This window comes from Fundulus heteroclitus, chromosome 11, assembly GCF_011125445.2.
Source record: "Fundulus heteroclitus isolate FHET01 chromosome 11, MU-UCD_Fhet_4.1, whole genome shotgun sequence".
Classification (NCBI taxonomy): Eukaryota; Metazoa; Chordata; class Actinopteri; order Cyprinodontiformes; family Fundulidae; genus Fundulus; species Fundulus heteroclitus.
The window spans coordinates 13,687,912-13,713,057 of record NC_046371.1 but is presented as its reverse complement, the minus strand read 5'-3'; the positions used below and the strand labels follow the sequence as shown (position 1 = coordinate 13,713,057).

The 25,146-nt window shown below is 37.2% G+C and overlaps 1 protein-coding gene across 2 annotated transcripts in view; it reads right to left on the bottom strand.

The window, feature by feature from the left end:
• kctd16b (potassium channel tetramerization domain containing 16b) overlaps positions 1-25,146 on the bottom strand; it is a 211,557-nt gene that overhangs the window by 65,182 nt on the left and 121,229 nt on the right. The window contains exon 2 of one of the 2 annotated variants that reach the window (XM_012876185.3): positions 13,701-23,370. The exons of the other annotated variant lie outside the window; for it this stretch is intronic. Coding sequence (XP_012731639.1) covers positions 22,907-23,370 — 464 coding nt within the window. The 3' untranslated portion in view covers positions 13,701-22,906. Of the gene's footprint in view, positions 1-13,700; positions 23,371-25,146 lie in introns of those variants that run through there. 2 annotated transcript variants of the gene reach the window in all.

Below are 25,146 nucleotides of genomic sequence, written 5' to 3'. Positions count from 1 at the left end.
TAGGTAAAGTAACTCTGAACAACACGTTTGTGTAGTCAGTCAGTGAGGGTTGCATGTACTCTCCATGCAAGCAGAGGTTAAAACTTCCAGCAGCTCATTGTTTTGGTCAGGTGAGGCTAACAAAGTGCATCGCATGATTAAAACATAGGATGATAAAAACTGAATAAAAGAAACACTTGGAATAAAATGTAGAAAAATTTAAACAAAATAAAACATAGGAAAATGGAAACTACAAGCAAGTATTAAATATTTTAAAAACAGTTGGACTGCAGACTTAAACTAATGATGTTTCAGTTAAAAGTTTAACTAGAACAGTCAAAGGCAATCCAAAACAAATGGGTTTTAATCTTGATTTATAAGAACTCAGGCTTTCAGCACTTTTAGTTTAAATCAGTTTGAGGAATACAATGCTGTGAATATAATTTGTAAGAATTTGAGCAGACACTTTTAGATTTCATATCACTGTTGTACAGGTAAGTGAACCGACTTGACTAATGAGCTCCATGCATGAAAAAGTATCTAATTTGTCTCCTTGCACCTGTCTGCCCTCAGCTGCTGACTCTGGTTTGATGCATATGGAGTCAAGTGCCTCTTATTTTCAGCAGCATTCACCTTGCCAGCATAACACAGGCCCCTTTAGACTGTCTGCAGAGCCAAATTCAGCCTTCATGTTCCATAAACCATAATAACTCAGCTGCCATATTGGCAAGCACCATTGTTCTCCACAATTAAAATCACTGGTGGCCCCTTTGGCAGCGGTTATCAGGCATCCACATAAAGAACAGCCCATTTCCGGACTCTCTCCACAGTTTTCTTTTGGTTGCCTGGTGACTTTCAGGTTTCACACTTCATGATTGTTGCCTAAACCTAAACATAATGTTGTTGTCATTCTGCCCGGAAGAGAGAAAAATGGGCTATTTTTGAACTTTGGGCCACATTTTGCATCCTCTGCTGGGAGCTACACAGAGTGAATTCAAAATTACGTCTGGCAGCAAAATATTTTTTTTATGACGGCACTTACAGTACAATTTTTTTACACAGCTGAAAGCTTGGAATCAAAACTGAAACTATATAAACACACTTTGGACAGTAAGTTGATGCACCTACCTCAGGGATGTCCAAAGTACATCCCAGCCTGATTGCAATTCAGGAATAGCACAAATTTAGCTAGCCACGACATGTGGTTGTTGCAGATTGGAGGCTTTTTATTTAGGGCAAATGTAATTCTGATGAGGCAAACCCATTTGCAGTTTTGGATCCACAATGATATACTCAGCCCCTTCATACAAAAAATGACAACTTTTTTGTTCAATTAAAAAATATTGAATACTTGTTTTTTTTTGTTGGGCAGGTAAAACTGTTTACAATGAAAAGTTTTGTCATTTTTACTTTTTAGTTTATATATATATATATATATATATATATATATATATATATATATTCACTGTATCTATTTTATTATGCTTTGTGTATCTCTTTCTTTATCTTACAGAGTGAGTGTTAAAAAGTAGCAGTAAATTATAGACATTTCATTAAAAAAGGACGTGCAAAATGCACAGGATTCATTTATCAAGACTAGACTGCTAATGTCCTTGATAGTGTATTTGTTTTCCAGCAAGGCAAGGTGTGATACAATTAATTACATTACTACAGCAATGTATGTAAATAGCTTCAGCCTTCCAGTGAAGCCAACAAGATTTGATCCAAGCATGTATGACTTTGTATTATTTTATTCAACAATTTTGTACAATGTTGCACATACATTGTGAGTATTAATCCTGCTGAACTGAAGGATGGATAAGATTGCTGAGGAAACTGATGGTGATTTAATTCCAAGTTGATGAAGCATGTTTGATTTTTCGCCCACAGGGCATTTTAATTAACACATTACATATTACAACATGTTGCAATAACAATGGTGTCTCACAAACAGTACCCCTCCCACTCCCATCGGTTTTCTCCTTGAGTTCTCTGCATGCATAACGTGTTGTTTGGGTTTATATACAATTTTATAGACAATTAAATAAACTGTATTTCAAACTCATGACAAGTTTGAATGATATAGCCAATTGCTAAATTGCTAAAACTGCTGCAGAAGTGGTGACAGGTTCTTTTTATAATGCCTTTTTTATTCTGTTTTTGGCACCTTTGAAATTTGGCATTTTTTCCTGGGACTGAATAACAGAGACTTCTGGAACACATTTTGTGGAATAACATTTCAGTCCAATATAAAACACCTTCAAACTTCTCTAATGGCACGTTTTCCCGATTGAGCTGCCATGAGCTGATTGGCTTCCTTGTTCTGGGATCAGCTGCAAAGATACGCAAGCTGTCGACAGCTCAGTCGTCCACATAATGTGAGTCAACATATCTAAAAATATTATCAGGGCAACAGTGAGATTAAAATAGGAGCTAGTTCAGATGGAGCGGATCAGGAAAATATATATCTAGCAGGCTGTTTTCATCTTTTATGTAAGGGCTGATGCACTGATTCAGATTCTTGCACAAACAAATAAAAACTGCACTGCTCTCTCTCTCTCTCTCTCTCTCTCTCTCTCTCTCTCTCTCTCTCTCTCTATATATATATATATATATATATATATATATATATATATATATATATATATATATATATATATATATATATATATATGTGTGTGTGTGTGTGTGTGTGTGTGTAAATATGTGTGTGTATCTGTGTATTTTGAGCTATTGCTCTGCATTATCACAACTTAAAAAGAAATCATAAATAGCAGTTTAACCAATAATTACCTTTTAAAGAGGGATCTTTGAAGATTAAAGACACACAAATCAGCTGTTTTTTATTAGACCATCTGTACAATTAAAAACCAAATGCTTCAGTGGAATGCCGCTCGCTTTCTATGAAGTATCTTTGACATGTTTCCTGTTTGACTTGATAGCAAATATTTGAAAAACTGCTTCAGTATGAGTTGTCAGACTTCTTTACAGATAAAACTGCTGAACTATTTTTTTTTTAACATTTTCTAATTTGTTATAGACGTTGCCATTTGCAAACTCAGCAGGCTCAGGTAGCAATTTGATGTGGATTATTATTTAATATGTAATAGAGGTATATTAACTCAGGAAAGAAGGGTACCTTGTTTATTGTTTTCTCGTCAATGTTTTTAAACATTGTTTTATTGTTTTTTTTGTTTGTTTTTTTTTGTATATACTTTCTCCTGTATGTTCGAAATAAAGATATCAATTCTCAAATTCTCAATTCTCAATTCTCAAATTCTCAAATTTATTTTTTATATAAAAATTCAATACACTCCTTTTTATTTATCATTAAATGTTTCTAGCATACTATATAAAAAAAACACATAGTCTCTGGTTTATAATTCTTGATATATGTTTTTATTTATTTTACAATTATTATGAAAATTGGATTAAATGATAATTGTAATACTGATTTATTTAACACTATCTAAACTGTATATTTGATCAATATAAAGCACTGTGAATAATGCTGTAGGAAAAATGATTATCAAACTTTATTTCACTGTTTTATTTACTGTTTCAACATGTCTACTATTGTAAATCCTTTTGCGTCCTTTGTTTTTTATTCTTTTTGAAGAAGAGATGACTTTCCACCAGAAAAAATGTCTAGATACTGATGCAATCACCAAACAGTAGAGGAGTTCTACAGGGCTCAGTTTGGCAGCCTGTCATATACCATGTTGCTTATATATTTATTCTATTTACTTCTCTGTCGATGTTGTGTTTCCATATTTCCTTCTGAAATATATCTTAAAAGGGTGCAAGTGGTACTCTGATGTTGGAGGAAACCAAAACATCAAACAACGTTTAAAAAGTTCTCCATCAAAGTATCCCTGTTTTAAGAGACTTTCTATTTTATCTCTGTGGTCTGTCTGCGTTGATGTGTCAGCCATGAGTTGTACAAAGTGTAAAATGTAAATTGCTGTTCATTGTATATATATATATATATATATATATATATATATATATATATATATATATATATATATATATATATATATATATACACACATATATATATATATACATATATATATATATATATATATATATATATATATATATATATATGATGGAATATTCAAAATTGATATGTTCAAAATTCATTGCACCAGCAAACAAAAGACACACAGCAGTCCTAACCATGATGACTTTTTTTAATTCCCAATGAGACAAAACCACAGCAGCCACAAAAAAAACTGTGCATGCAGAGGGGGTGCATCTCTCCACAGAAAGGTCACTGCCAAGATTCATTATTGGCAAGATCTTCTCACTGCGTTAGGCAGTCAAAATAATTCTGAGCGCCAACATATGGCTCAGCAAAAGGTATATATATCCTTTTCTTTCTTTTTAATAACATTGTTACTATGACCAATAACCTCAAAGATTGACTTGTACAATGCTAAGACAAAAGTGCCACAATTCCATAAATTGGTTTTAAACCTTTTTGGGAATGCACCATTAAGCTTTTCCTTTGTCTTGTTAGATGGACCCCAATATCTAATAAGATAACCTACAGAGCCAGTTCCCTTCAGATGAACCATGTTAACTTGAATATGGTTTTTCCTGATGAGATGAATCAGAATAGTAATGCTTATGGATATAATAAATTCATAATGTACTGCTGCATAGGAAAATTAAATAAATACATGGTTAAGTAATTATATATTTAACAACTTATTTGAATATACATTTCAAATTATAGGTAATTAATCAGACATTTGTTATTAGTTTATTTATTGAATTGTAGCTTTAGTCATTTGCTGATATGCTTGCTCGATCACAGTGCCTTGCAAAAGTATTCACGCCCTTGGAATTTTTCATGTTTTGTTGCCTCACAAAATGTAATCAAAACAAATTGTTTCAGAGTTTTCACCATTTAATATATAGAAGACGCCTACTACTTTAAATATATATTCCTTTTCTTAAGCAAACAACACATAGGACAAAATAACATAAAACTTCAGCATGCATAACTGTTCACCTCCCCAAAAGAGATGGAGTAAAACTGCACCATCTCCTTCATGTTGCATGGCTTTTGCTTGTGAACAGTGATCTTTCAGTCTAACTACAGATTCACATTTGGGACGGTGTTGCTGAGGTGACTGGATTTGTTGGGTTTAGGCCAGGCATAGTATTTTCATTGGTAGCTGTGAACCCTTAGTGATCATTTTCTGGTCACATTTCCATAAAGACCAGCTCTATGGAGTGTACAGCTTAGCATGGTCCTGGAGATAGATCCTCCAGTCTCTGCTTTTGAACTCAGCAACACCTTTGGGGTTACCTTTGGTCTCTGTGCTGCCTATCTGATTAATGCCGCCCTTGCCCAGTGTTGTTTTGGTGAGTTTTGGTGGTGGGGGGGCCTCTCCTGGCAGGTTTGCTATGGTACCATTTGTTTTCCATTTGAAGATGATGGATGTGATTGTGCTCCAGGGGAAAGGCAAAGATTTAGATATTTGTTTATAACCTCCTGACCTGTACTACTGAACAACTTTTGTCTTGTTTGGAGAGCTCCTTGCTTAGTCTTCATACTTGATGTCTTCCTATGTAGTGTTGCAGCCTCTGGGGCCTTTAAGAAAAGATGGGTTTATGCTGAAAGGTCATGTGATATTTTACATTTTATATTGCACACCTCATTTCACTAATTACGGTATGTTACTTTTGAAGGTAACTGGTCGCACCACAACTTTTTAGGGGCTTTATAGAACAGGGGGTGGATGCATATGAAGATGCCAATTTTCAGGTTTGTTTCCATTCCTTTCTTAAATAATTTTTTTTTCATTTTACTTCAACAACATAAACATTTTTTTTGTAAATCTATCATATAACACAAGATTAAAATGGTTCAGATTGGAATGTAAAAAAAAAAAAACGATTGAGAGCCAAGGGGTGAATACTTTTGCAAGGCCCTGTAAGTTCGCCAGCATTTTTTGACTTTTATTGCAAGACCTCAAGTAATCTTTGGCTCATTTCAATTCACTGAGAAAAAGAGATAAGGGGTTTAATGTGCTTTTACTAATCTTGTCACAGTGACTATGACTCCAGGACGCAGTTGAAGCTGGATCAGCCATTTGTGCACAAAGCCTTGTACCATTGTTCGCTCCACAATGCCTGGCAGTGCATGTATCGTTTAGCAGTGTTGCCGAGAAAAATCAGCTCGACTTGTGGTAAAAAACGGCGAGGCTCACAGCTGATCTGATTGTTGTGCGGGAGCGCACTCTTTCATCTGTAATGCAGGAAAAAAGATCATGTAGCTGGAGTTGTTATCTCGGAGACGGATGCTGACAGCCAACACAGGCTCTGTGTGCTTCCTAACCCACCTTGCTCTTGCTGCTGTTGTTTTTTTTTTGTCTTTTTCGGCTCCATGTGTTCCCTTTTTCTTTCTCCAGCTGTCTTGATACCCCATACTTCATCCCTGCAGTCTTTTCGGATTTTATATTTCCCTTCCCTTTCCTGTAAATCCTTCCACCAGCCTTCTTGTCATCCTTTCCAACACTCATCTCCCACTCCTTCCACACTTCACTTTGGCTTCATTTTCCCTCCTTTCTCACCTTTCATCCTAATTCAATACCTTTCACTCTTTGCACCCTTTATCACCCTCTCCCTTACGCTTTTATCCCCTCGTCCATCTTTTTCTTACATTATCAGTCTCCTCATCCAGCCTGCTTTGAGAGCCACATGCACTCCCTCATTCCCTGATCTTGAGAAGATAGCTGATCCCACTGATGCTATTTTAAGCTTGTCATGCATACTCTCCCTCCTCTTCCCTACCATGGAGAGCTGGCAGCCACAAAGAGAGACATGAAACACACATTCTTCCCTCACAACCAGTCCTTCTCCTCCCGATTGAGACTTTGAAATCTGTATAATTAACCATATTGTCCAGGGATGAGCTAGCCTGGCAGCAGATTGCTCTCCATATGCCGATACTAAATAGATGATTTAATGGCCTTGAAGTTTTGTCTGAGGGCTTGGAAAAGGTAAAAGGCATGCATTTTTAAGCATTGTGTGTCTCCTGTCCTTCATTGCTTGGAAAAGGTCAACCTAATTCCTGATCTATTCTCATTTCCTGTAAGTGATTATTGTCTGAAATCCCAGGGGGCAACACTGGGGAAAAAAACTATTTAAGGAGTCATGTATGTGGATATTTAAATTACCTAGTCACATACCTAGACCACATGCCATTTTTGTGAAGATTTGGCCATGGTGACATTTGAAATAACTGTAGACGGAGGTCTGCCCAAGGCCAGTGTTTAAAATAAAGACCAATATCAAAGAAAAAAAATTATTAGAGCTGACAACGACAGCAAGGTAGGGAATGTCCTTTATCCATCCATCGTTTCCACTTACCTGAAATTGGGTAGAGGATTAGCTAATCTGGCAGGAAAACCATTACCCATTCTAGGGGAATCCCACCGCATTCCCAGGCTAGAAGGCACATATAGTCCCTTAAGCAGATCCTGGGTGTACCTTGGGATACTTTTTTCACCTTCGGAATATTGCCAGAATTAGAAATATTCTGTCCAGGGGTGATGATGAAAAACTAGTCCATGCATTTGTTACTTCAAAGCTGGACTATTGTAATTCTTTACTATCAGGAAGTCCAAAAAACGCAGTTCAAAGTCTTCAGCTAATTCAAAATGCTGCAGCAAGAGTTCTGATGAAAATCAACAAGAGGGATCATATTTCTCCAATTTTAGCTCACCTTCATTGGATTCGTGTTAAATCAAGAATAGAATTTTAAATTTCCCTTCTCACGTATAAAGCCCTTAATGATCAAGCTCCATCATATATCAGAGCTCTGATTACCCCGTATGTTCCTAACAGAGCACTTCGCTCTCAGACTGCAGGTCTGCTGGTGGTTCCTAGAGTCTCTAAAAGTAGAATGGGAGGCAGATCCTTTAGCTATCAGGCTCATCTCCTGTGGAACCAACTCCCAGTTTTGGTCTGTGACGCAGACACCCTGTCTACTTTTAAGACTAGGCTTAAAACTTTCCTTTTTGACGAAGCTTATAGTTAGAGTGGCTTTTGTTACCCTAAGCTATCTCTATAGCTATAGTGCTCTGGTCTAACCCCCCATCAGATGACAGAGTTGCTCACCTTATCTATTAGAGTGAGTCCAACAACCCAGACAGGAAAAAAACTTTATAAAGTATCAATTCAAAGCATACGTTGTCTCATGGTAACTTAGAAAAGAAAAAAGTAAAAAAAAAAAGGAACCTGAAATTAATAAATTTCAGCCAGCTGCCTCCAGGATATTTATCTTTTGGGGATGATCCATCTTCACAACCAAGGATGAAGACCAGAATATAGACAGAACTATAAATTGTGAACTTTGGTTGATTTTGTCTTTGATCTAATGAAAGAGCTGAGCCAAAAAAAAGAAAAAAACAATAAAAAAACACATTACTGCAGACAAGGCCTCGTTCTGTCTATCCATTTACTGCTCCACCCTGCCATCACTCATGAAAAAGACACAACCTACCTCATTTCCTCTGCTTGAGGCAGAAACTGACATCTGACTTGGAATTTGGAGTTTTTTCTTTTTCATGTTTAGGATTGTGTAATGGTCATAATCAGTAAAAAAAAAACAAAAAAAAAAACATTTAAACATTTACTCTGTTCACAGCACTAAAGCTCAGTCTGTAAACATCACTTAACCTGCCGCGAAAGCAGGCCAGGTGCTGATAAGTTGTTGAATTTATTGGACCCTAAGTGACAGACCAGGACAATAAGAAGTGAAACCCAGTTTTATAGGTTGGAAAGAAAATAACAGTAAATAACACTGGGGTCCAAAACACAGAACTAATTGCAGACCCTACAAAAGTCAATTGATTAGCTTTTTACCACAGTTTCAGTAAAATTTATTTCAACAAAGTACACATATGTAACATTGTCTTCACTTTACATCTAACATAAAGTTTAAGTATATTCCTCAGCAGAGGCTGATGTACAAAGTCTTGCAAAAACATTCACCCCCCTTGGCTTTTTACACATTTTGTCACTTTCCAATCTGTGTTTTTATCCTAATGTTACATTATGGATCTGCACAAAACAGCCTAAGTGGGTGAAGTGAAGTAAAAAAAGTATGTGTATATATATATATATATATATATATATATATATATATATATATATATATATATATATATATATATATATATATATGATAGATAGAAAGAGATATAGATATATAGATATATACACTTGGTGTTGAAAATAAGAAGGTCCATTTTGAGTTTGCCAAAGGGGAAGTGGGGGACTCCCCAAATGTATTGAGGAAGGGTTTCTGATCAGATAAGACTACAATTTAACTTTTCAGACACCAAGGTAAAAGCTGTGTGGTGCAAACCAACACATCCTGTCACCCCAAGAACACAATACTCACAGTCAAACATGGTGGTGGCAGCATTATGCTGTGAGGATGTTTTTTCACCAGCAGGGACTGGCGAACTGGTCAAAGTTGAGGGAAAGATGGATGGTGCTGAATGCAGGGAGCAAAAGCTATGTCAGCCTGCCTGTGATTTGAGACTGGGAGGGAGGTTCACCTTCCAGCAGGACAATGACCAGCGGAATACTGCTAAAGTGACACTGAAGCGGTTTAAGGAGAAAGATTTAAATGTGTAGGAATGGCCTAGTAAAAGTCTAGTCCCCAATCCAGTTGAGAATCTGTGGTCTCTGCATGCTGTAAACAAGCTGAAACCATACAACATGAAGGAGCTGGAGCAGTCTTGCTCCGAGGACTGGGCAAAAATCCCAGAGGCAAGATGTGGCAAGCTCACAGAGGCTTAGCCAAAGCCAATTACAGCAAAAGGTAGCTCTACAAAACACTTACTTTGGAGGCGATGAACAGTTATGCATGCTGAAGTTTTCTTTTTCCTCTTGTTGTTTTCTTCACAATAAAAAAATAATACATCTTTTAATTTGTACGCATGTCCTGTAAATAACATGGTGCAACAAAGACAGCTCCATAACATATAAACTCAGATGCAGAGCGTGCAGAGATTGCGGAGCAATGCATGTTAGGAACAGTTGTAGGGTATCCATGAGATGTAAAGCCTAATGAACCTCTGTAGCTTGGTCATTTGATATTTTAAAGGAGGGCTATTTCACTGGCTGAAACTTATAACATATAACAAACATATAACATCCTTCAACTTTATTGGTATCCCTGTGAATAAGATGTCAAAAGCCATAAATTAAATTGTTTTTTTTTGCTTTTTGCAAAAGCATTCCCTCACACTTAAAGTGCAATTTGAAAAACAATATTTTATCTGAGTCATTTTTTTTCTGAGTCATACAAATCCCATGTTAGGAAATAGATTTTTAAATGAGATTATGTGTACAACTCTTACTGGCACCCATGCTCTAATACATCTCCCTTTTAGAATTAGCACAGCACTTAACCTTCAGTAACAGTCCACAAGTGGACACAGAAAAAATATCCTTGTCACTTCCTCTTCAAATTATCTCTCTAGATGATTCAAAAATTAAACAGTTCAACAATACCACAGATCCCCCCACCATTATTACCAAAGAGCATGAGATAGCTTTTCATATTTCTGTTTTTGTTTCACCCAGACACACCTGGATTGTTTGTTGTTAAAAGTTTCAATCTCATTCTCATCTGACCAAAGCAAATAGTTGAAATGGAAATTCAAGTAAAGTATAGCAAACTCATCATGTTTACATTTGTGATAGTAGGACAAAAAAAGCCCTTTTTCTGACAATACTCCCAAGCAACTAACTAACATGTAAACATCTTCTAAAGGGTATTATGGAGAATTAGTGAGACCCAAGATGCGACTGCAGTTCTCTCATAGTTCACACTATGCAATTATCAGCTTCTACAGACAGAACCAAAAATCTTCTTTCATGGCAAAAAATTTTAAGCCTTCTCTGGTGGTCTGTGCTCATTCAAAGGTACAATTGATTTTCATTGTACAATGAAAATAAGGGCTTTGAAAGGAACACCAATTGCAACTAGAGATGACCTATAAAATATTAAGGAGTGTCAGAACATATAAATATATATATAGAATTCAACTTTATAGTCATTGCACTGTCACAGGTACAAAGCAACAAAATGTGTTCTCTGCTTTTAACCCATCACCCTTGGGGAGCAGTGGGCTGCCATGTGTGGCGCCCAGGGAGCAATCAGGGGTTAAGGGTCTTGCTCAGGGACCCAGAGTGTCTGGCACTGGGGATCAAACCGGCTACTTGCATCCTTCTCTGAGTGCAAGTGCGCTGCTCTAACCACTTGGCCACGACCTCCCACCACTCAGCCGTATCTATCTATCTATCTATCTATCTATCTATCTATCTATCTATCTATCTATCTATCTATCTATCTATCTATCTATCTATCTATCTATCTATCTATCTATCTATCTATCTATCTATCTATCTATCTATCTATCTAACTTTATAAAATCAATGACAGCAGTCTCTTTTTTGTGTGCTTTTGCCCATCTGTGGGGGTGGCTGCTCCTGTTTTCTTCCCTTTCTTCTCCTATCTCTTTGTTCAGCATGTGATTCTCATAATAAGCACATTTGCTCTCCTAAGTCAATGTCAATTTATTGTTGGACTGATGAGCCTGTTGTACCTTTCTGACACAAAGGTGCCGCAGCAGTAAATCATGCAGTGTGACAAGAGTTATTGTCATTTTGAGCTTGCGCAGAGTGATTTGCGCAAGCCCCTGCAAGATCTTTAAAATTGCTCAGTATGTGACAGGCTTATCGGTTTGCCCTGTACATCATATAAACTCCTGTGTCATCCTTTATCGTCTGCATGTTGTTAGGATGTTTTTTGTCTAGACCTTCTTGTCACAGTTTCAGCAGTTTTCTTTATTTAAATTAAGTGATCTGACTGTAGATATGGGCAAGTTTGAACAGTACCTGGCTTCTTGTAGCCATTTCCTGACTTATGAAGATCAACATGCATCTTAAATAGAATATCTGCTTTTCTTTCCCATTTTTAAGAGTGCCTTAGAGTTATCAAAACTAAATGTATAAACATGAGAGTTCTTTATATTATTTAGGATTGTTAGTGCTGGTAAAGATTATGGCCAGTGGGGTCTCTGGCATGATAAATTAAGTGGGGCACAAAAACTCAACACCTATTAGCAGCAAAAAAAATTTCTGTGATGCACACAACCTAACTTTGATCCATTTTACACAAAACAGATAAATTAGCATAAACCAACACACTAGAAATGCAATTTATTATAAGCTAAATGTAGTTTAATTTGTATACTTAAAATCACACATAAAGGCTCACTCATAGTGTTAATTTATTGAACAGAAAAGTTTCACATCAAACCTTAAATGAGCTAGCAAGGACAACCAACACTACATCGTCACACACTGTCACACGTCTGGCAGAATGTAAACATTAAAATGTGCAATTCCAGCATTTTGATCGGATGATCCGAGCTTGGGGCCGTAGGATTTGTGCCCCACAGCTGTCTACTGAGAGCATGTTAGAGATGTGCACTGCGATCTCAGATGTTCGTTATTTAACCAAATGTTGGTGAGCCAGCCCCAATATCAAGGGGCCTCAAAAGGATTTAACCAACTGAGCTTGTCAGTTCTGAGGCAGATTTAGATTTATAGAGACAAATGTTTAGAACAGAATTTTATTGGAAAGGAAATTGGTCTTTTTTTTTTTTACAATATTTCTCTATAAAGAAAATCCTGTCCCACTGATTTTTGCAAACATAGAGCTATACAGCGCCATCTTGTGGGGCCAAGCCCAACTGGCCCCAAATGCAGAGATGCCTCTGATTATGGCACTAGTGACCAAAACAATCATTCCTTGAGGGACATTATTTTCACAATAGGCCCTTTTCCGTTAGACCACAAAAGCCTGCAACGCATTTCCATATGGGAGATTTCAGTTTACCCTATCACGGTGAAAAAAGGTCCTGGTCTGAGGGTAGGACTTTTCAACAAGCCTGGGGCTTTGTTCAATAGGTGGGGCTGTGTGCAGCAAGAAAAACTGTCCGACCTCAAGGGGGAGCAAGGAGGAGTGAGGGAATGACGAGTTTACAAACCTATTGACTTTTATACCCTTAATTTATCACAAACATTTGTTTAAAGATGTGTTTGGGTAAGAAAGTACACCTCCAAACTTTATCTGTACAGTCAGTTTATCAAGATTGTGAGTCCGGAGTGGAAGAGATCCGCTGAAAGGCTGGTCCCACCGGGGAGGCTGCACTAGGAAACGCCGTTGGTGCAGCATTTAGCTGGGCAGACAGTCTGGGAATTCCTGCAGACTGGATCTGTTTCTATAACCTATAAAATGTGTTTTGTTGCTATCAAAAGTCTGCACTTTTGTGCTAAAAAAATCCTCCTCATCATTCTTGCCATGGCTGAGGAAAAAATATACTCATAAAGCTCTAAATTATAACTCCATGAGGCAAACCTTGGAGCAGACAGATTACAGTCAAGTCTCCCCTCTCCGCTTCTGTAATCAAACTTAAAAGCCCAGGCTTTGGCTTACCCCAGTAAATTAAAGTCTGGGGCTTTAAGTCCTAGGGATTGCAATGGAAAAGAGGCTAACGTGCCCAAATTAAAGACTGGACTTTTCTCAAATGTTCTGTGCAAGATGTGTGCATTGCCATAATTGGCACAGGTACTGTACATTCATTTTAAATAAAAGAAGCATTATTCATTGGTTGCTGTAGACTTTGTCTTGTTTATTGGTTGTACTCATACATTTTCAAAATGACAGCTTTTTATCTAAAGACTTTCAAATGAATAGTACTGTCTCTAAAGGCAGACATAGAAACAGAACGTCACACCTAGAATACAGAGCAACTCTCATCACGGATGTCACACTGCTTGAAGTTCAGTTTTTATTTTCACCCGCAGAATTCTAAGGAAGAAACAAAAAGAGACAGAGATTTGTGATGCTACAGTTAGCAAATAATATTTACCAGTGTCGTGATGATTTACGGTGTAACAAGTTCTCTATTAACATCAAGCTTGCCATGAGAGTTGCTTTGTTTTGCAGGAGTTTAGTTACATTGCAGAGTTGTTTTATTAATTAAGAACTTCATACACCAGTCGAGGAACAGCAACAATCAACACATTTGTGCTTATCTTTTTTTTTTTCATTTTCTCTTTTCTGTCAAATATTCGTTTGTCACATACTATTTTCACAAGAACAGACTAATTTAAATCTGTCATAAGTTTATAACACATGCTCACAATGTTTTGTTGCTTTTTCCCCCCCTTTTTTGTACATGTGTGTCACATCAACCTACATCAAAACACACCCTTTTGCTTCCAACACTTGACTCCAGGTCTGCCATGGGAGTGTCAGAATATTATGACTTTCTTTTGTAGCTGGCAGGCTCGTCAAAAGCAGCAGAAAAATAACAAGGGTGTCAGTCATGTGCCCAGGTTTCATTTAAAGGCCTTACCATAACTTTAGGGGAGGAAATCAGTTCGAGACATAAAAAGGAGTACCGCAAAATAACACAAATGGACAAACTTTACATTGGTTTAGGCTCTCTCCGTTTTCATACATCACATTTGTCCTAAGACATAAATTGCACACATCATTTTCTAATTTACATTAATCAGTATTACTTCAGGCAAAAAAAAAAAAAATCACACACATCATCTCATGCTCTCAAAATGTTTGAAGACAGACATGGCTTGGGGTTGTACTGGACATGGAAGGTGATTGATATATGTAACTCTTCTCTTTCAAATACTTCTCTGTGTATTATAGAGTCCTCTATACATTGTGCAAAAACAGCTATAGACAACTCTAGAAGGCCACCAGGTGTCAAATGTTTTATGCTTTCATTTCCAATCATGTTTGAAAATGACTTTAAATTGCATCTGCATGGATGACCTTGTTTCTAGAATCTATCAAAGCAACAGCAACAACAAAAAAAAAAAGCCTAACAGATGCTTCAGGCAGCAGACAGAGTCAAGCAAACACAGATACTGGTAGCAGCTTAAGCCGTTTGTTAAACATTGGCTGAAAAAGGACTGCACAAGAAACTTTACAGTAGCAGTGTCTTGCAAAACTATTAAAACCCCTTGACATTTTTCAACTCTTGTTAAGGTTATCACCACAAACAGTGATTTCTTGTAAATGTTTTTTTTTTGTTAAAAATAAATCAATAATGCTTCACATTGAATAGGAATGAAAATGATACAGGTCTAAAAAATTAAAGGTTTGTAAAACCTTTAAAAAATGGAATTTGGAATAGAATTATATTTTTTAGATTGTTGTCATTTTTCTTAACAAAAAAGCTTTATCCCAAAATAGCTTTATGCCAAACCTGAACTGGGTCATCACAATGCTGTCTGTGCATTAATGTTTTCCAGAAAACCTGTGAAGCCTCCAAATAACGTCTATATTTATACTGAGCCAAAGTTACACACTAGTTAGATTACTTTTGAAGGCAATTTAACTGGGTTTTATTTAGGGAGTAAAGATTAGATGCACATAGCACTTTTCTAATTAGTATGTCTTATTTTTCTTTCATTTCACAATGATACACTAGTTTGTGTTGTTCTAGCATTTTTTTCTAATACACTGAATTTTGTGATTGTTATGTGACAAAATCTGAAAAAAAGTGTAAGGGGTATTCATATTTTTCAAAACACTGTCTAAGTTAAAAGCTATGCAACCATTTCCCACTAAACAACCAGAAAACTTTTCCTGTAATATAAAGTCTGTTTGGACCATTGTGCTCATCAGATACATGGGCATGAAACTATTTTGATTGAGGTTCACGTAACAGATGGTTTGACTAAACGTAAGCTGTTGTTGATCCTGTATGAATATTTTTTTGAGTTAAGCTTCAGAAGAAGCCGAATAAAATGAATCTCCACCCTTTAAATTATTGAAACCATTTATTTATCAGCTGACATTCTTCCATAATATGAGGCAGACTGATGATGTCTTTGATTTTAAAGTTCTGAGCTTTAAAAGGGTATTAATAGTATTGAGAGGGACACCGTCAGTGTTCAATATTGCTGACAGTGTTGGGAAGGTAGAGTGCAGATAGACTGATCAACAAATTAAGGTGTTTGTTCACAAAGTCTTCTTTTGTAACTTCATTTTTTTTTATATACACCTGTTCTGTTGTGAAAAAACAATCAAACATGTGGACATGAATTTATGTTTTGTTAGGGTTAGGGTTAGGCAGAAACTAGTCTGGCAAACATGACCATTCAGTGTGTTGAGTAGTCACAAAAATAAACTAAAACGTTACAGTAAAAAAACCTAATTTTTTGGGGGTTTTGAGTTGGCTTGTTTTCTGTCATCAAGATTAATCCTTTTTATCTGACAACTTCTATTACTTTTCCCCAAAAAAATAGACAATTTATATTGCATACCCATTTTAGACTATGCTTCATTATGCACAAATGGTGCTTTGGACTACTGAAACTCCAAAACAATTGCTGTTGGATTGTTGTAAAAAGAAAAACAGTTAATGATTTTTTTGGATCAAGTTTTCTTAATCCATTACTTGAATTCACTTTCAAATGAAGTGTTTTTTTATTTAACAGCTTTAAAGTTGAGCTTTTTGCCAATTATCCTCCACTCTCCTAACGGAGAGTATGCTTGTTGAACTATCTTAGTCACATTTGACTGTTTCTGCATAATTTGGATACAAATGTGTTGACTGTCTTTTTTAATACTGTTGTCCTTAAAATATTACAGAACGTATGATATATTTTACAGATGTGTAATGTATTTTTCTTTCAACTGTGATGGCCAAGCACTAAGCATTAAAACAAAGAGTGTTTTATATTATTAGTGGACTACTGGATCACTGAGAGCAGAGTAGCAGCGGCGCCTCATGGATCTGGATGTTCTATATACACAGTATAATACATTGTTTTACTTGGATATGAGTTAATGTTTATTTACATGTGATATGTAACTCAGATGAAAAGATTTTGTCTTTAAACTAAAATGATAAATCACCTAAAAGTAAAAAATTAAATATTCTAGAAACATAGAAAAATAAGTATTATTTTACCTCGCACTTGACATGTAGAGAATGTGGTTGCTTTGTACCTAAAACCTATTGCAACAATTGCCTGAGCCCTATGAAAAACCTAAGTTGATAAATGGGCATCAGTGAATATAGCTCTCTGTAAACTCTCACCGGAAATGCATTGTGTGGCCAGTATAAGAAAATGTGAATAGTTTTATTGAAATAATAGTCCCTTGGGTATAAAAATAACTATAATAATAAAGCATTTCAGGGGGATTTTTTTATAAACCTATATATAAATAAGTATTTCATAATTAATTTTATAATGTGTGCTTTAAAATAAAAGATTACCAGAAAAATTGTTAATCATTTAAAAACTTAATTAATCTGTACTTTAAGATTCTTAAAATTTAAAATCAGAAGAAAAAAATGTATAACAGTTTTATCAGCTTTTTTTCCACTATATTGCTGTTTCTACTTAAAGTGTTCTACTTATAGATTTATAAAAGCTGAGAAAGATACTTTATGGATACCTGAAGTATCCTCGAAAATAAACTAAATTAGCTCTAAATGCATGTCATTACAAGAGCCTGTGTCTTGGGAGCTTCACCTTGCATTCAAAGTTAGATGGGGGAACTTGTATTTGGCAAAGAAGTTGTTTCGCTGCAGCCTCAAGAAACTATAATTTTGCTTTATTTCAGTTTTCATTGTCTTGTTCTTTCATTTAAGAATGTTACGATCAAGCTGTTTTTGTTCACATATGCTTGCCCTATTCATTTGACAGTAATTTCAAATTCCAGCTTCTTTAAAGCACAAACCTCCACACTCCTTACCCTAAGCATGATAATGCTAATTTGTCACTGTTATTTAATTGATTCACTCTTCAGGAGCCCTACACATGTCTGAAGTCCTTGATGTAACCAGCTATGCTTCTCCCAGTGGCTGCTGTTGCTATGTTTTCCCTTGCAAGATGTCCATCTTGGACAACAGGTGGGTCTATATCATTCTTCACTTGCATATTACTCATAACATCATGCAAATGACAGGGATATAGTTTTTGTTGCTTTTGCATCTGTTTAGTATTTGCTCAATTGCTTGCTTGTATATTCTGCAAAACAAAACTAAGACTGCTGGACATGAAGCATAGTAAATGTTTTATCAATCAGGAGTCTATCCAATGTGCCATGGGGCCAAGCAACAATCACATCAGATAACATATCCTAAAGATGATTGCAAACTTTTTATCTAGGCTTTGTAGCAGTGTGTTGCTTTTGTAATGCTAAGAAGGTAGAGTGTACCATAAATCTAGCAGGTGCAAAAGGTGATTAAAAACCTCAAATTTGCACTATAGCGATGGATTGATTATCCACAATGATAAAATCTTTCAGCGTTTCTGTAATCCTTTTTTTTCCCTTATTGCTTGTCATTAGACATTTCTCCCTTTATTTTCCTCTAAAGTGCGTTGTTTTTCATTGCTCACCACCAGTTAGCGTTATTAACTTGTATTCAGCAATGTAGCCCTTTCACTGCTGCCTCAAGCAATACCCAAACTGATAAGTTAGCAAGTTACCCATGCAACGCTTACATTTTATTTATTTACTTTTAAATTATTCCAAACTGCAGATATGTTAGCAACACAAGTTGATGTATTGTATCTCAATGTTTTAGGGCAGCTAACAGCTTTCTCTTACCTATCCAAATTGTTAAATATTTCCATTAAAATCATGTATATGGCTGCAGATGTGTAAATTCCAACCCCTGGGCACCTGCATCTTAAAACATTTTTTTTAAAGAATGGGTCAATCTGCAGAGCTCAATAAATTCCAGTAGAGTACAGTGAAAAAAAAAACTTTACTATTTCATATTTTAGCATTAACTTAGTGGTATTATAACAAAGTGTAAATGATTGAGGGGGGAAAAAACAGAATGGATATTGGCAGACCTCTAAACTTTATGTAGCTTTTCTGTTTAGCTCAAGAAAAGTTTGTAGATAGTATCAAGGAATGGGTTTACATGGTTGAGCAGCTGCTATCATGCCTTACATTAACAAGTGAAATGCAAAGTGTCAGATACAATGATCCAAAGTCCCATGCTACTGGACACGAGTAGTGGAGACACCTTTCTGGAGTAAAGAATCATACCTCTGTTTCTGGAAATCCATTGGTTGATGCTATTGTTTGGCAGTTGCCAGAACAACAACACTTACCTGACTGCATTGTGTCAACTGCAAAGTTTGATGCAGAAGGGATTGAGATGTGGGGCTGTTTTTTTTTTTTTTTTTTTTTTTTGGGTGCAGGGCTTTCCCATTGGTTTCAGAAAAAAAGAACTCTAATGCTTCAGCATAACAAGATATTTTGAACAATGTGTGAGACAGGTTTTGGGATGGGCAATACCAGCTCAAATATGACCGTGCTCCAATGCATAACAGAAAGGTCCATAAAGACACAAATCAGCCAGTTTGTTGTGGAACAACTCGGGAATTCTGGCTTCAGCCCAACAAAATACTCAGTCAAGACTTTGCAGTGAAAATTGTGAGCCAGGCAGTCTCGTTCAACATCAGTGTCCAACTGACCACAAGAATAGGCATCTGTGAAAATATTAATTAACACACTAAAACTTATGACAAGTCTCTCAGAAGAATTCAAGGTACAAGAGCTTCAACTTTTCTCAGAAGAGTGGAAGATGTTATAGCTGCAAAGGGTTGCCCAACAAGAAAATTAATGCCATGGACTTAAGAATGGGATGTCAATTAAGGTCACATCTGTGTGAACGCTGATGAGCAAATACTTTTAGTGAAAGTGCTGGAGAGCCACTAACAAAGCCAGAGTCTCCGTTTCAATGGTGGAATAATTTAGTTGATATTTGTTAACCTTGCGAGAGAAGTAGAAATACCGCTCCAACTTGAATGGTCGGGTCAGATCATGAGCAATCAGAACGGGTGCATGGCAGAGGAGAGCTTTAACACTTTCAAATGCATCCTTACATTCTTCAGTCCAGACAAAAAAAAACATTTGGACTGTGTAAATCTGTTAAAGGTTTCACCATGGTTGAAAAGTTTTTGCAAAAGTTCCTGTAATAATCTACCATTCCCCGGTCTCATTCAATCCTGGATAGAGGGCAGTTAAAAGCTGAGATGTATCACAAACCCACACACACAGACCAGTACTTGCGGTTTGACTCCCATCACCCCCTGAAGCATAAGTCAGGAGTCAGCAGGACTCTGTATCACAGAGCAGACCATGTCCCCACAAACTCAGGAGCCAAGGAGAAGGAGAAATCACACACAACACAGGCCCTAGAGCAATGTGGTTATCCTACTGGGCTTTCCTCAAAGCAGACAAGAAACCCAAACCATGAGGTGAAAAGGTGGACCCCAAACCTAAACCAGTAGCAATCCCTTATGTGTGGGAGTTTCAGAAAAACTGAGACGTTTGTTTTCTAAACATAACGTCCCATTGGCTTTCAACCCCAAAATACATTAGGGCAAAGACTCTCCAAAGATTTGATCCCCTGCCAAAAACAGAGCGATGGTGTGTATGCTGTTAAGTGCCAGGAGGACTGTGGCCTGTTATACATCGGGGAAACAAAGCAGCCACTGGCCAAAATGATTGCCCAGCACAGAAGAGTAACATCATCAGGCCAAGATTCTGTGGTTTACACTAGTCTGCAAGCCGGAAAGAAGTAAAGGAAATCATTTTTGAGAAGAGAAACTACTCAGCATTAAACAGGGGTGGAGGCCCCCAGGTCAAATTGTCCCCCCACCCCCTTTACAATGCTGTTATTGCAATCATGATTCAGCCCCCAGGGAACAATAAGCGGCCATCAGAGCCTTAGTCATCAGTTGGTAGCCTGATGGTCCTCTTTTGCATGTGAACAACCAGTTTTGAATGTCACACTTGCATAGTGTTTGCAAAAACACTATGCAAAGGTAGTGTTTATAAGGCTGAGTTTACCAGCAATTCTTCAGACTGAAAGGGTCTCTTGGAGAAGAGACAAAACGTTTCAACAAAGAAGAAACCCGTTTAGAGAACCTGTCAAATTTGATCTTTTTTTGTAAAATGAAATAATTTTATTCCTGTGCAAAGAGACTTTAGGTGTAAGTTGTTGTGAATTGCTGCTTATTGTAATCCTATTTAATAGTCTTTTCAACCTACATTCCAATGAAATATGTTATCTGTATTAAACCCATCCGTTTTAGGGAGCTGTTGGCTGCCACTGTGCATTTGTTCCGAGACCAAGAAGGGCTGTCTGTAGGATTCAAACTCAGGAACTTGTGGCCCTGTGCTAATCACTGGGCCACCACTCCCTTATAATAAATGTAAGTAAAAAGTTAAATTGCACAATGATGTTGTTCTTTAGATTCTCAGAAAAAGCAGTCGCCCTGTTCTCGTTCAGATGTGTCTCTTCTTGTATGGTGATTAAAACACAAATCTCAGTTTCATTAAAATCTTATTCAGTTTATATATTAACTTTCCTCAACATTTTTACCAATTGATTGTCATTGATTTTAAAACAAAAAAATGTCCTAAGCATGTATTAGGTTAAATCCAGTGTTATTAATTATAATTATTAAAAAATAGTGAAGTAATTTTAATTAACTAGTAGAGTTGCAATATTATGGTTCTATTGAAGATCCATGTCATCCTAGGTTCTGTAGCTACTTTACAATACATTCCCTTGCCACTACAAACTTAAATACATGAGTGATGGCTAATCTTCACTGAATACACAAGTGGCACCTTTGTGTTAGGAGCTAAAGACTTCATTAGTAACTGTAAACAAGAACTATATGTATCAGCTCTATCATCTGACTGATCATCAATAACTATTGATTAACTTGTCAACAGTAAGTGTGGAAAGCCTCGAACTGTGTTGGCAGAGTTAGAAAATACAGCAATCCTGCCTTATTCTGCCTGCATGGTAGCTGTCATACTAAGTGAGGCCTTAATTATAACATGATTTATTGTTCAGTGTGACTAAGTTGGAGCAAATGTTTATGAGATTTCTGTTTATGTGAACATAATGCGATGACTGTGATGTGAGTGTTAATATGATCAAACCTTTCCTTCATGGCTTGACTTCTCATTCACTTATCCTTCACAACTGGCTGTCGATCCACATCCAGGCAACTTTGTAAAAATTCAAGCAGTGTGCTGCTGTTTGCTGCTCTCGGGGCACATTTGCAACCTAACAAGCCTCTAAAAATGGGAATTAATTTATATGCTGATGAAATCGGTCCTCCTTCTGGCTTAAGAGTCTCCAAATGTTACCTAAAAGTAAAGTAATCAGCCCAGCTGTTTGTGCCGCTGTGGCAGCAGAGATCTCAGGGAGTATTTATGGTGAGAGCTCTGTTGGAACTGCATGAATTATTTATGAGTCCCCATGCAGATTTATCTTTGACCTCCAGGCCACCTGGGTAAAAACACACACATACAACCCAACACACTCATACGATCACGCAGTAAATCAGTGTTTGTCTTTGTTGGATCAGAAATGTAGCTGTTGTAATTTTTTCCCATCAAAATGACGGCCGATTACAGCCTTGCTCCCCCATTAATCATCTGTAACACCAGGTGCAGCCAGTAAAAGCCTTTCAGTTGTTTCATCAGTTAGCTCCATTGTATTGGTCCATTGCTGCTGCATTCAGCAAGTTACTGCACATACCGACAGTAAATACTTAGTCTAAACTACATATACACACGTTCTGTACATACAACATGTTCCTTAGTCTTTGCCACCTTCACCTTTTTTGATGACTATTTCTTGATTCTGGCTTTTAACATTCTTGCATGAAAAGTTCCCCCGCAAACTTGATTTTGTTTGAAAAGATTAATGATGGGAAAAAAATCACGTAAACTGATCCTTGGCCTTGTGTTTGGTCCCTCCATGCATCCTTGCCAAATTCAGGCTCAAAGGCGGTATTTTCTCAGCAGGTCGGCCTGCCACATGTACTTCCTCTCGGGAAACCTCTCCGGTATCTTGATGTTGCGGAAGTCTTGAATGCACTTTTCCAGCTCCTCCTCAACCGTCAGCTTTTCTTTCGCCGGCCGTTTCTTGCAGCCGCTGGTGTCTCGCGAGCTGGACGTGAGAGTGCGCAGTAAGTCACTCTTCCGCCGCTGGTCAGACTGCTGAATCATGCTAACGGGGCCTTTCTTTGGTGGCCTGTCCAGGGTCTGGACCTTGGCATGAGGGTGAGACTGACGGCTGACTGGGCCACAGATGACTGTCCCCTGTGGAGAGCTGGCTTCTGACTGGCTCTCAGAGCTGGAGGTCGAAAGCTCGTTGAAGGAAGTGCCACTCTCGCCTTCGCCGTCACCTTTGTGGTTCTTACAACAGCAGTCACATGGTGGAGAGGACCAGCGTGATGGACCACCTGTGGAGACAAGACAAGCAGAATAGGAGCTAATATTAGACTCCATGGAGAGCTTCTTTTTTTTTTCCACCTTTTCCTTTCTTTGCAGACCAATCTGCATGAAAAAAAAAAAATTTGACGAGAGGACAAAGGGAGAGACAAATCATCCAGACAGGAAGAGAAAGACAAAGTACGAAGCCACGGGAAAGACAAAGATGAACAGACAGCCAGTGGCAAAGAGTCATCATCCTAGAACAAAGTGCAATGACATCAGGAATAACTAGTGTTCCACCAGTGTAATCCTAACAGTGAGCAGGCTAAGTGTGTGACAATCCTGCATTGTTCATTGCACGGCCCATTCACGCTGTCACAAACAGCAAGAGATCGTTTTTTTTGAAACAGAAAACAAAAGTCCAAAAATACTCTGCGCACATGTCGAGCTCTGTGAAAAAGTATTTGCCTTTTTCTTTGTTTCTTTTTTTCTTTTTTTCTTGTTAGATTTATAAGATAGTCCTGCAAATTTTATTTGAACTATTTGATCTGAATTAATGCAAAAACGAGTTAAGTTAATAAAACCAATCCTACCCAATGTGAAAATTTAAATGTTATCAATAAGTCTAAAAAGGGTTAATTAGGATTTTATATGACTTTGGACTCTAACGAATCACAGTGAGAGTGATTATCCATGAATGGAGGAAACATCCTCCTTCCTCTGGAATGTCCTGATTGGGGGAGCCTTGAGTACTCTCAAACCATTGTTATAAAATGCAAAAGGTGTTCTGGGTAATCTCTAGAGTGAGAGGGCTTCAGTGCATTAAGAGAGAAAACAATAAAAGTTACATTTTTGACCTAATTTGTTGAGAACTAGTGCTGTAAAGCAATTCTACATTTGAGTATTACTAAAGTAACCTCAACCTCAACCTGGAAAAGTGGTGACCCTTCCCAAGAGTGGCCGGCCAAAATAAATAACTGAGACTCATCCAGGAAGTCTCAGAACCAACTAAAGCACTTCAGGCCTCTCCCACTGTGGATCAAAGAAAGCGCAAAGGGCTGTTTCACATTTTCCAAAAACAACTGCATAAGTCCTAAGACATTTTGGAAATCATTCTGACATCTGGTAGACAAAGCTGAAAATTTTGGATACTGTGTTTCCCTGTTAAAACTGAAAAAAAAGATAAGACATAATTTAAGATAAAAAAAAAAAAAAGCTATACCAGACAATCCTGAAAGGGAATGCTCAACTGCCAATTTGTGGCCTTAAAGTGGACCCACCATGCTTTTCAGTTCTTTCTTTTCACTGTGAAGTAATTCAGTCGTGCTATATAAAAAGTGGTACTGCATTGCTATGGTCTGAATTCCTTGTTAATTTCCTGCCATTTTCCCCACTTTTGCCCCTGTTCTGAGATGCTTCTGACAGCAACTCATTTTGGTGCAGTCTCTTTAAATCTAAAGGAGGCCCTTCAAATCCTGCCCCTCTGCAGGTTGCAGAGCTTTCCTCTTCACCCTGTTCTGCCATGTTTGCCGGATGCTAGGGGACGGTTTGATGAACAATCAATGACTTATCCACTTGTAAGTTCGGCATCCTTTAGTTTGGACAATATGCGAAATTTCCACAGCAAATACAGTGACATAAATATCAAAAAAACATAATAGAAAACTTAACGGATTTAAAAATATAACAAAAAAAATAAGTAATTGAACAATGATTCAACAATTCAGTTGTTGAAAGTACTTGGCAATTTGTGATGCTAGCCATAATCCCGCATATGGCAAATATTCTTGTCAGCTAAGTTGCCA